General features: G+C 41.7%; 3 protein-coding genes across 3 annotated transcripts; 2 read left to right on the top strand and 1 right to left on the bottom strand.

Annotated features, from left to right (window-relative positions):
• Positions 1 to 810: 810 nt before the first annotated feature.
• Positions 811 to 3995, top strand: LOC126689433 (pentatricopeptide repeat-containing protein At4g14820). The gene is made up of 2 exons (XM_050384625.1): positions 811 to 1655; positions 2373 to 3995. The coding sequence occupies exons 1-2, from the start codon at positions 1054 to 1056 to the stop codon at positions 3964 to 3966; spliced, it is 2196 nt and encodes a 731-aa protein (XP_050240582.1). The 5' UTR covers positions 811 to 1053; the 3' UTR covers positions 3967 to 3995.
• Positions 3996 to 4141: 146 nt separating this feature from the next.
• On the bottom strand, positions 4142 to 6365 carry LOC126689434 (uncharacterized). Its single transcript, XM_050384626.1, has 3 exons — positions 5576 to 6365; positions 5012 to 5161; positions 4142 to 4782 (listed from the first exon to the last, which is right to left on the bottom strand). Exons 1-3 carry the CDS (start codon positions 6257 to 6259, stop codon positions 4492 to 4494), a joined length of 1125 nt encoding a protein of 374 aa, XP_050240583.1. The 5' UTR covers positions 6260 to 6365; the 3' UTR covers positions 4142 to 4491.
• Positions 6366 to 7025: 660 nt separating this feature from the next.
• LOC126690361 (uncharacterized protein At4g02000-like) lies at positions 7026 to 7730 on the top strand. The gene has a single exon (XM_050385467.1). It carries the CDS (start codon positions 7026 to 7028, stop codon positions 7728 to 7730), a length of 705 nt encoding a protein of 234 aa, XP_050241424.1.
• Positions 7731 to 12404: the final 4674 nt, after the last annotated feature.

A 12404-nucleotide genomic window follows, 5' to 3' on the forward strand; every position in this document is an offset into this window, starting at 1 on the left:
CCATAACAGATTCAAGGGGCCCTATAGTGGCGTTTTTTGGCCCGAAAACGTCACTATAGGGCTTAAAAACGCCACTATAGGGTTCCTTGAATATGGGGCGATAGTGGATTAAAAAAACATGGTACTCGAGCTTGCCAAGCTCGAGTACCTAAAAAAGTGGTATATTGCTATATATTTCTCAAACAGTGTTTCGAGCCTAAATATTTTAAAAATCAATGCTAATGGGCCAAAATTGCCTTGCTTTTTAGACAGAGTGATCTCGTTTGGGCCAGCCGGCCCATCTCCCTCCAAAATTGTTCTAGATATATTTTTTTATGGGTTGTGTTAACACCAAATTTTGTGCCAAAAATTTTGTACTTCGTATCAAACTTATTGTGTTTATGTTAGTGTTTTGTCAGCTTTATAAGTTTTATGATCAGTTTTCTTCAATTTTTTCCTTCTTTTAATTAAGTGAGACTCACATTATTTTAACCTTAACAAGAATCGTACGGTGCTTGTTAATATATATATATATTTTTTATAGGTAGTAGTGGGGAGGGGAGGGTGGAGCTAAGAAACATGGGACATGAGTACGGATTGCTGCACATTATGTCTACGTACATACACCGTATGAAATCTTGACTTCAAATCGTGATTTTTCAAGTTTAAAATCGTGATTTCGATCATAATTTCAGTTGTTGTATAGGTAAATTATGTGCAACAAAAAATAAGGCCACAACAAATACTATTATCACTCTATTATTACTCGAATCAAAAGTTATAAATATTTTAACCGAGGGCAAAAATGTTTTTATCAAAAATTAGGATAAGAATTTCATGAATGTTTTTTTTCCCACTCTATACCATGACAGGAGTATGGTATATATGTCAGCGACACACACAATCACAAACATCCTAACTGTTAACAAACACACGACTCCTATGTTTCCCTCCATATTTTCTGCTCCAAATTCAAGTTCAAACCAAATGTCTGAGCAAACTGCGAAATCAACCTGAGCACCGAAACTTCTCCAACTATATTTCCCTCCATTTCTCAACCAATACAACACCATCATGTCAAGCTTCAGCCTAAACACCTTAGCCGTCTCTCCCCACCCCACCAAACCCAATACTACCACCACCACCACCACCACCACCGCCACTACCACTACCACCCTCATCCAACTCAAACAAGTCCACGCCCAAATCCTCCGCCGCTCCTCCAATCTCAACCCCTCCTCCAACTCCCTCCTCCTCCAACTTCTTCTCTCCTCTTGCACACTATCCCCTCACCACCTCGACTATGCCCTCCACGTGTTCGACCAAATTCCCACCCCTCACACCCATCTTTCCAACACATTCCTGCGTGAGTTGTCACGCAAGGCCGAGCCCAAAAAGGCCCTCTTGGTGTACGAGAGGATGAGGAGGAAAGAGGGACTTGGTGTGGACAGGTTCACCTTCCCACCATTGCTGAAGGCAGTGTCAAAGGCTTCGGCTTTGGCTGAGGGGATGGAGATTCATGGGCTTGCGGCAAAGTTGGGTTTTGATTCGGACCCTTTTGTGGAGACGGGTTTGGTCGGGATGTATGCTGCGTGTGGGCGGATTTTGGAGGCAAGGTTGGTGTTTGATAAAATGTCTCACCGGGACGTTGTTACGTGGAGCATTATGATTGATGGGTATGGATTTTACAGTATCTTTTTATTGGTTGGAGTGGTAGCATACGTATTTTTCCTTCACTCCTATTTGAATTGCTTTGAGATAAATTGGAGCCTGTTTGGGATTCATTTGTACCTATGAAGGGAAGGGAAATGTTGAGAGTAGTGCACTTGCTATATGCACCAATATCGTTGCACATTTCAAGAAACAAAATTTTTGAGGGAGAAGAACAAAAGAATTTTGAAAGATGTAGAATTTGGAGATGGAAAACAGACTACATAATCATGTCATGGTTGAGATGCTTTTTGCAGTTTTATAGAGTTTACTACTGCTTAAAAGTTAAAACACCACCACATACACACTCACCACTTCATCACATTCTCCACCGGTCATGTTTTGGTTTTAAGTTACCCTGTATTGTAACAAGTTGATTAACAGCAAGAATAAGCTTTAGCTCAAAGGGTCCCTCCTCCTTTTGTAAGAGCAAAATGGAGTTTAAGGTCATGGGTTCAAAATCCATCACATGCATTTGTCAACAACAACTAGCCTTAGTCCTAAAATTTTGGGGTCGGTTTTGGAGACTAAACATACTAGTTAGCATCGGCCACATGTATATAAATCAGCTCATATCTTTTGGAGATACTCCATATAAGATAGTGATCAACTGTGAAATTCTACTTTTAGAATTTCTTCTTCTCTATAATGGAAATGCTGACCTTTATAACATGTGCAAACAGGTACTGCCGGAGTGGCCTTTTTGATTATGTATTGCAGCTCTTTGAAGAGATGAAGGCATCTAATGTGAAACCAGATGAGATTGTTCTTTCTAAAATTGTTTCTGCATGTGGCCATGCCAAAAATTTAAGCTATGGGAAAGCAATTCATGAGTTCATTACCGAAAATAATATTATGGTAGACCCTCATTTACAGAGTGCTCTTGTCACCATGTATGCAAGTTGTGGATCTATAGATTTTGCTCAGGAATTGTTCAATAAGATGTCAACAAAAAACTTAATTGTTTCCACTGCCATGGTTTGCGCATATTCAAAGCTTGGACAGGTTGAAAATGCTCGCATGATTTTTGATCAATTGGTTGAGAAAGACTTGGTCTGTTGGAGTGCCATGATATCTGGTTATGCTGAGAGTGATCGTCCTCAAGAAGCTCTTAAATTATTCAATGAAATGCAAGTGTTAGGAATAAAACCTGATCAAGTTACCATGTTGAGTGTCATCTCAGCTTGTGCTCATCTTGGTGCATTGGACCAAGCCAAATGGATCCATTTATATGTTGACAAGAATGGATTTGGAAGAGCTTTGCCCATCAGCAATGCTCTTATTGATATGTATGCCAAATGTGGGAGCTTGGAAAGAGCAAGACAGGTATTCGAGAAGATGCGAAGAAAAGATGTGATATCTTGGACCAGTATGATCAGTGCCTTTGCCATTCATGGGAATGCAAATGATGCATTAAACTTCTTCTATCAAATGCAAGATGAAAAGATTGAACCTAATGGGGTTACATTTGTTGGTGTGCTCTATGCTTGTAGTCATTCAGGCTTAGTTGAGGAGGGCCGTAGAATTTTTTCATCCATGATTAATGAGCACAATGTCACTCCAAAACATGAGCATTATGGTTGCATGGTTGACCTCTTAAGCCGTGCCAATCTCTTGAGAGAAGCTCTGGATCTTGTAGAGACAATGCCTTTGGCACCTAATGTTGTCATATGGGGATCCTTGATGGCTGCTTGTCAGGTTCATGGTGAGACTGAATTAGGAGAATTTGCTGCAAAACAGCTTCTTGAGCTGGAGCCAGATCATGATGGTGCCCTTGTCGTCTTATCAAATATTTATGCCAAAGAAAGAAGATGGAATGATGTTGGTGAGGTGAGGAACCTCATGAAATATAGAGGTATTTCCAAGGAGAGAGGACATAGTAGGATAGAATCAAATAATGAGGTACATGAGTTTTTGATGGCAGATAGATATCATAAACAAGCAGATCAAATCTATGAAAAATTAGATGAGGTGGTTAGTGAGTTGAAGCAGGTTGGTTATGCTCCAAATACCTGCAGCGTCATGGTTGATTTAGAAGAGGAAGAAAAGAAGGAAATGGTTCTCTGTCATAGTGAGAAGTTGGCACTTTGTTATGGACTAATTAGTAATGCAAAAGGGTCTTGCATTCGCATAGTGAAAAATCTTAGGATTTGTGAGGATTGTCATACTTTTATGAAGTTGGTATCAAAAGTGTATGGGAGAGAGATTGTTGTTAGAGATAGGACTAGGTTTCACCATTGCCAGAATGGTGTCTGTTCTTGTAAAGACTATTGGTAATCATAATGCTATTTTGTAAGATTGTAACATATTCTCATATCCTCACAAATCCTAAGATTTGTATATATAAGTGAAGCCTGAGCATCTGGTGAGAGGAATTAAGATTCCAATGGTGTATGATTGTTTGATATGTCAAATTTGTTATTTAGGAATTTAAGATTCTTGCAACAAAACAATACCAAGAGAGACAAGATTCAATTGATAGCCAAGTGGTAAAGGCATTCTTTGTACTGCCCCATCCTCCACCATCCACCTATCTCTAAAAAACAATACCATGAGAGGGAAATGAACTCCTGTCTAAATAGCATTGATAAATAAAAAGGCAACATATACACTTTCACAACTAAAATATCTAGTTTCTAGCACTATGACTAACACAAGAAAATAACACTTTAATTCAAAGGCTTCCTCTAGTACAAAATATATATTAAAAAAAAAATTACAAAAGATAAGCTTCTCACAAGAAATGAGATCTAAGACTACTGAGAGAAGATGAGGCACATCACATATCCCATCCATTCTCTTTCAAGTTGGGATCTTCGTATCATATTTTGCTGTAAACTGACTGAACTGGTTGTTTTTAAAAGCAGAGAAGAGCCAAAACCCTTTCTTCACCTTTCCAACCTTCTTTGAAATCCTATACTTCAAGAACTCTATTGCTGCTGTAGATAATCTTGAGTTATCCAAAATTGAGCTCCGCTGGTACTCAAGAACCCATGTATTTGGATTTAATTGCACGACTGAGGCACCCCACTTCCGGTGCACCCATGAAGTGTTTCCCTTCCGAATCATATACCCAACGCTTCCATCAGACCACTTTTACACAAAAAATAAAATCATGAATTGAAGTTAGGAAACAGCATATATTGTATAAACAAAAGAAGAAATTTTTGTGTTTACATTTTAACCTTGTCAATTGCCATGGCTAGTGATACCTATATTAATACTGATCAGGATAGGCCATGGCTATAAATTCTCAGCAAATTAGTCAGGATAGGCCACACGTAGTTAAGTATATATGAAGAGTGTTTTGATTCGTGTTTACCTCTGTGACTCTGCCAGATAAGATAGTGAAAGATCGGGAAGAAAAACCAGTTTTCAGCAATCCTGCAGTCTGCAAAGGCCATCCCCATATGCTCACCTCCTCCATTGCTGTCTTGTACAATGTACAACGCGAATTCAAGAGCAAACCATCCTGAAATTCAATTATATATGAGTTAACACAACTACAAAAAGAGCTTTCGCGTGTTTGGCAACCCACTAAAACAGCTTTAAAGCTAAAGCTGAAATTTGGAGTTTTTAAGGGCAAAATATAGATCTCTACAATTCACCATATATGTTTTATAAATCCAAAACTTATAGCACTATTCACTGTAATTAACCAAACACTCAAAACGCAAAAAAACTTTCTAATTCAAGCTCTATATTGCAAAGTTCTACTACTAACACTCTAAGCTCTACTTCCTACAACAATACCAAAGGTGGTTTCCAACCAAGACCTAGACTTTCTTTAAAAAGAGTTTGCTATATGCCACCTAATCAATTTCCCACATAGAATTGAAAAAACAAAGATTGAATCTTTCTTTAAAAAGAGTTAGATGTATGGTACCTGATCAATTTCCCAAATAGAATTAACATAGCTGCAATTTGAAACCTCCCCATCAACAACAAGACCTTGCAACTCTCTCTGCACAAATTTCAGCTTTCCCTTCAAATCTTGCACCACCCAAGATTTCTCACCAACATGCTTAACAATTTCCGGCGACAACACTGGTCTTAAAATCCCACAAACCCCACTAGAAAAACCAAACTCCACCACAAAAATCAAGAGTAAGCCCACCACCAATTTCACAAACCAACCCTTCCAAACCCACTCTTTCTCACTCTTCTCCATCCTCTCCATCAAATTCGATCTCGCACTCGATTTGAGAACCGGGGAGGCCAAAACAGGGCGAGAACTCGATCTGGGTGTGGACAAAATCGAAGCATTGAAAGAGATGGGAGTGCGTTCGACGTCGTTGTTTTGGGCACGAGAAGATGAGAGCTTTGTGAGTGTGGTTTTGTGGACACTGACGGGCATGAGATCAAGCGTGGCATTGATGCTAGCCAAGCAAATCTCACAGTTGCAATTTGCATCTTTTCTACACCCAGGGTAGTAGCAGCTGTCTCGAGTTTCAGACCGCTCGTCTTCCATGGCTATGGCCGTAGCCGTGGTGGTGCTGGATTTCGCAGAGGTTGTTGTTGTTGTTGTTGTTGTTGTTGATGGTGATGAGGATGAAAGGACAGTTTTCATGGCGTCTTTGGTTGGGTTTTCTTTTGGGACTCGGTTTTGGTCAGTTTGGAGTCTTTTATTAATTATGCGAGAAAGTTTGGGGTTTCAAAATTTGAATCCCAACGGTCATATTTGATCTGGGCTTGTAGCCTTGGTCCACTGTTAAGATTCGGTTTTAAAAGGAGGGACAGATAAGGTTTCTTATGAAATGACTGTAATAACCCTAATATTTTTGCGTTATGGCCTTTGTTTTATTAATTGGGTTTGGGTCATTTTTATTTAATTTTTTTTTTAAAGAAAAATTTTGGATAGCTGAGGTGGTACCTTGTACAATGAGTGTGTGTGTATATATATATATATATATTTTTTTTTTTGATGGTGTATAATGAGTATATTTTATTTTATTCAACAATGACAATGGGAAAAATGGAAATTTGAAATTTGAACGGTTTTATTTGAAGTATTTGAAAATGTCAGTTGAACTAAAGGATTCTTATTGAGTATATGTGATATTAGTTTCGCATATTTGTTTTTTTTTTTTTTTTTTTTGATGGGAGTTTCGCATATTTGTAAAATTTAGATATGATAATCAATAAATCCATCAGTGCTCTCATGCTAGGCGCATAGCAGCAAGTGGGAGTCTTGCAGCTTCTTGCAAGAGTTGGAGTGCCTTCCCCTGTGTGAGGTAGTGGTAGTTTTTGGCCGTCGCAGTGTCCTTTAGGTGGTTCAAAAGGTGGGCTTTTTCCTAAAAGCCCCTACACAGGCAGTCAGATAACAAACTTTAGCCATGGCTGATGAGTTAGAGGAGCTATGGAAAAAACTAACATTTACGGAGGAAGAAGACACGGGTATAGAGTTGGATAGCAGTAGCACAAGTGCTGCAAGGAAGATTGGGAAGTATTGTGCTATAATGAAGATCCTATCCCAAAGAAGCATAAATATAGATGCACTAAGGAAGAATTTAAGAATGCTGTGGAAACTGAATAAAGGGGTGCAAATTTCTGAATTGGAGGAGGATTTATACCTGGTGGAGTTCGGAGATGAGAAGGACAAAAGGAAAGTGTTGGATATGTGCCCTTGGAGTTATGAAAAGCAATTAGTACTGATTCAAGAGTTCGACGGGAAGTTGACACCGAAGGAGATTGAAGTAAAATGGGCCCCCTTTTGGGTCCAGATCTACAACCTGCCTTTGAACAGTAGGACGAGAGAGACAGGCTGGGCTATTGGGTCGTGTTTAGGGGCGGTGATTGATGTGGATGTTTCAGAATCTGGAGTGCAGTGGGGTAAGTGCCTCCGAGTTAGAGTACGAGTTGATGTTACTAAGCGATTGGTACGAGGGAAGAGAATCACAACAGAAGGAGACGAGCCTAAATGGGTCAATTTTAAATACGAGAGATTGCCCAATTTCTGTTACAGGTGTGGGCTTCTCAACCATTCCCTAAAAGAATGCAGTGAAGGGCAAGCTCAAGGTGATAAAGAGGGAGCAAGCTAGCTTCAGTATGGTGCCTGGTTAAGGGGGGAGCCTATGCGAAGGGGAGGGAAGGAAGCATTTGCACAGGGAATGAGAAAAGACACAGCGGAACGCAATGGGGCGTATGGGGGCAGTCCGGTTGTTCAGTCGGAGAAGCGACACTCGGCGGAGGAACGTGTGGAGGAAGGAGGTAGTCACGTGAATGACATGACGAATCAAGAGGTCAGCAATCCCATACGTGATGTAGGGGCAGAAACCTCCCCTAAGCCTGTGTCAAAACTTTTGCATGAGGAAGGTATGGTCAAAGAGTTGGTAGGAAAGATAGAGGAGAAGGTACCCATTTTGGAGAGATTCGGTGAGGAAAAGCTGACAGCCAAACCAGATTTTATGGAGGGGATGCAGTGGGAAACAGTAACTTGTCAGGTGCCCCAGCTAATATTAGAGGGAAGTTTGAAGCCAAGTAACGAAGCTAATATGAAGGAAGATGGGCCAGCCTCTGAAAATCCAACCCCAGGCCCATTAGCTCTGAGTTTTGATGATAAAAAGGGCTGGGTAGCTGAGCCTTTGGGCCCAGCAAGTAAGCACTGGAAAAGGTTGGCTAGGGAAAGTAATAAAGGGAAAACTCAGGTGAGTGGAAGCCCAACTAAAGGAAAAAGGGAGGGCCCAACACCTCTTCAGGAACTTGACCCAAACTCAGGAAGCTTAAAACAAAGGAAAGGGAGTAAGGTAGGAGATCACGAACTAAATGGAAAGGAGAATATGGTTGGCGGTGTGGCGGTGGCTGCTGAGCAGCACCGCCGAGCAGCACCGCCGAGCCAAATGAGTTTGTTAGCTTGGAATTGCCGAGGATTGGGGTCGTCCTTGGTAGTTCGGACTCTCGCCGATGAGGTGAGATCAAAGGACCCTCTTCTGGTTTTTCTATCAGAGACAAAGACCGGAACGAGTCGGATTAAAGGAATACAAAGCAAGCTGGAATACACTCAAGGTATTACGGTTCCAAGCGACGGTCAGAGTGGGGTTTGGCGTTGCTTTGGAAAGAAGGTATTGATGTTCGGTTTAAGAGCTGCTCTAATTCGCATATCGATGTGGAGATTCATGATAGTTCTGTACCAACCCCGTGGTGTGCAACTGGGTTTTATGGGCAACCCAACGCAGCCAAAAGATATATTTCGTGGGAGCTTCTGGAAGTCTTGAAGGTATAGAGTTCATTACCATGGGTGGTGTTCGGGGATTTCAATGAAATCACCCATCCCGACGAAAAGCTTGGAGGACCAGAGAGAGATGCCAGGCAAATGAAGGATTTCAGGGAATGTCTTAGTAGATGTGGTCTATTTGATTTAGGCTTTGTTGGGCAAAGGTACACTTGGTGTAATGGAAGGGAAAGGGAACGGAGAACTAAACTTAGACTGGATCGGATAGTGGCAAGTGAGAGTTGGATGGGTATTTATCCAGAAGCAGGTGTTCATCATTTTAGCATGTCAATTTCTGACCACTGTTTGCTGTCTCTGTCCCTTCATCGGCGTCAACCACGTAAGCTGACAAGAAAGAGATTCTTCTTTGAGGCTATGTGGACTAGAGAAGCTGGTTGTAGGGAGTTGATTGAAGAAGTATGGGACCCGGTGTGGAGGACCTCAGATTGTACGATTGTGGACCGCTTAAAGAATTGTCAAGAGCAGCTCCATAGGTGAAATTGGAGAGTGTTTGGGAATGTTAACAACACCTTGAAGCAGAAAAAAAAACCAACTTCAACAGCTTGAAGCCGTAGATGGTATGCTGGATAAAGCGGAGGAAATTCAGGGGCTGAAAAAGGAAATTAATGAGATCCAAATTCGGGAGGAGATTATGTGGAATCAAAGGTCAAGGGCGTTATGGCTGAAGTGGGGGGATCGAAATACGAAGTTCTTCCACGCCACAGCGAGCCAACGGAGAAGGAAAAATAGAATTGATGGTTTGCAAAATCATCAAGGGGAGTGGATAGATGATTAGGAGGGTATTGAAAATATAACCTTAGACTACTTCACGAAGACTTCAGGTTTGATAATCCCTCAAATTTTGATGCGAGCTTGGGTGCTATCTTGAAGAGGGTCACGTCGGAAATGAACGAGGAGCTGTTGGCAGTGTTCAAGGCAGAGGAGGTGTGGCAAGCCCTGCAACAGATGCATCCCACAAAGGCTCTGGGCCCTGACGGTATGTCTCCCATCTTTTACTAACAATATTGGGATATTGTAGGACCTAATGTGGTTAACTGTGTTTTAGGAGCTTTAAATTCTGGTGTGTTACCTTGTACTCTTAATGAAACATTTATTTGTCTTATTCCAAAGGTAGCTTCACCATAGAAAATTACAGAGTACAGACCGATAAGTTTATGTAACGTAGTGTATAAAATTATCTCTAAAATGCTTGCAAATAGACTGAAAAAAATTCTAAAGGAGGTAATTGATGAGTCTTAAAGCGCTTTTGTGTCGGGCAAATCAATAACAGATAATGTGCTTGTGGCTTTTGAGACAATGCATTGCATAGACCAGAAAAGGAAGGGGAAGGAAGCTCTGATGGCAGTAAAGCTCGACATGAGCAAGGCATATGATCGGGTCAAATGGCCTTACTTAGAAGCTACATTGAGGAAAATGGGGATTCATGAGAAGTGGATTGCTCTTATGATGATGTGTGTTCGAACGGTCTCTTACTCAGTCTTGATAAATGGGGAGCCAAAAGGAAAGATAGTTCCTTCAAGAGGTCTTCGGCAAGGGGATCCAATCTGCCCGTATCTTTTCCTATTATGCGCGGAAGGGTTGTCGGCTATGTTGAAGAAGGAAGAGAATGAAGGATACATTAAAGGTGTGGCTGTAAGTAGAGGTGCTTCGAGTGTTTCACACTTGTTTTTTGCCGATGATAGTATCATATTTTGTCGGGCATCGACTTTGGAGTGTGAGAGAGTTTTGAAGGTGTTGGAGGATTATGAAAGGGATTCGGGGTAGAAGGTAAACAAGGAGAAAACAGCCTTATATTTTAGTAAGAATACAAGTAGGGAAGTGCAAAATCGGGTCAAGCTAATGTTTGGGGCTAAGATCATTAGACAACATGAGAAATACTTGGGGCTTCCACCACTAATAGGAAGGGGGAAAAGGAAAGCCTTCAACCGAATTAAGGATCAGGTGGGAAGGAAAATTGCGGGGGTGGAAAGGAAAGCTCTTATCCAACGCAGGCAGAGAAATCCTTATAAAAGTTGTGGCACAAGCCACCCCCACATACACGATGAGCGTTTTCAAGCTTCTGGACTCCTTGTGCAAGGAGTTGAACTCAATGATGGGTAATTTCTGGTGGGGTCAAAAAGGAAGGGAAAGGAGAATGGCATGGGTTTCTTGGGAGAAATTATGCAAGCCAAAGTCTGAGGGAGGTATGGGGTTTAGGGATCTCAAGGCGTTCAACTTAGCTCTTTTAGCAAAGCAAGGATGGAGATTGTTGGAGAACCCAAACTCTCTGGTTCATAGAGTCTACAAAGCTAAGTACTTTGCAAATGAGTCATTCTTAAATGCTCAAGTGGGTAGGAGACCCTCCTATGCGTGGCGAAGTATTATGGCAGCTAAAGACATAATTATGAAGGGTGCTCGATGGTGCATTGGCAATGGACTTAATGTACACATCTGGGACGATAGGTGGATTCTAAGTCCTGACTCCTTTAAAATAATTAGCCCACGGCGAACCCAGGACGACGAGGTGATGGTCTCGGACCTCATTGATGCTGATAGGAGGTGCTGGGATACAGCAAAGGTCAGGAGCATTTTTCTTCCACATGAAGTAGAGCTAGTGTTGGGCATCCCAATCAGCTATATACTGCTTGATGATTCAGTCATATGGGCCTGGACCTCAAATGGAAAATTTACAGTGAAGAGTGCATACGGGGTAGCACAGAGTTGCTTAAAAGAGGGACCAAAAAGACCTGATCCAGGCAGCTGCTCGGATAATGCAAAGATGAAAGCAATTTGGAAAATGGTTTGGAAGTTGGATTGTCCAAACAAAATAAAACATTTCATGTGGAGGGCGTGCAAGAACATTCTTCCCACTAGGAATAGGCTAAAGGGGAAGGGAGTTAGTTGTGAGGACTGCTGTGCTTTGTGTGGGTGTAGTGAGACATCGGGGCATATCCTTTGGGATTGCAAATTTGCCAAGGAAGTTTGGAGTGGAACAAAAATCAAACTCCTTGCTCTGCCTGAACCGGTGCCTGAGTTTTTGAATCTTGTGTGGGAGGTTATGGATTCTCATCCAAATATTAATTGGGTGCTCTTTGCTGTGACTGCGTGGAGCTTGTGGAATAATAGAAATATGGTGATTCATGGTGGACTAAGCAAAGGGCAGGGGGGGCTAATCAAGTCTGTGGCTGCGTATATTGAAGAGACTAAAGGAGAGAAGACAACACAGAGGAGAGCTCATCAAAGTGCTGCACAACTGTGGACTCCACCGAAGCAAGGTTGGTATAAAGTCAACACGGATGGGGCAGTATTCAGGGAGACAGGAAGCTGCAGCATTGGTGTGGTGGTTAGGAATGAAAAGGGCCAAATCATGGGAGCTCTGTGCAGAAGACTGGAGATGCCTTTGGGAGTGCTGGAGGTAGAGGCAAAAGCTGTGGAAGAAGGGGTCCAATTTGCAAGGGACCTTAGCCTGGGTCGGATAGTTATTGAATGTGATTCTTAGGTTGTG

This window comes from Quercus robur, chromosome 6 (assembly GCF_932294415.1).
Source record: "Quercus robur chromosome 6, dhQueRobu3.1, whole genome shotgun sequence".
Lineage (NCBI taxonomy): Eukaryota > Viridiplantae > Streptophyta > Magnoliopsida > Fagales > Fagaceae > Quercus > Quercus robur.

Coding starts and splice junctions, on each gene's coding strand:
- LOC126689433 (XM_050384625.1), top strand. CDS start 1,054: ATGTCAAGCTTCAGCCTAAACACCTTAGCCGTCTCTCCCCACCCCACC. Junction 1,656..2,372: donor TGGAGCATTATGATTGATGG/GTATGGATTTTA, acceptor ATGTGCAAACAG/GTACTGCCGGAGTGGCCTTT.
- LOC126689434 (XM_050384626.1), bottom strand. CDS start 6,259: ATGAAAACTGTCCTTTCATCCTCATCACCATCAACAACAACAACAACA. Junction 5,162..5,575: donor CTATTTGGGAAATTGATCAG/GTACCATACATC, acceptor ATTGAATTTCAG/GATGGTTTGCTCTTGAATTC. Junction 4,783..5,011: donor TATCTGGCAGAGTCACAGAG/GTAAACACGAAT, acceptor TTTGTGTAAAAG/TGGTCTGATGGAAGCGTTGG.
- LOC126690361 (XM_050385467.1), top strand. CDS start 7,026: ATGGCTGATGAGTTAGAGGAGCTATGGAAAAAACTAACATTTACGGAG.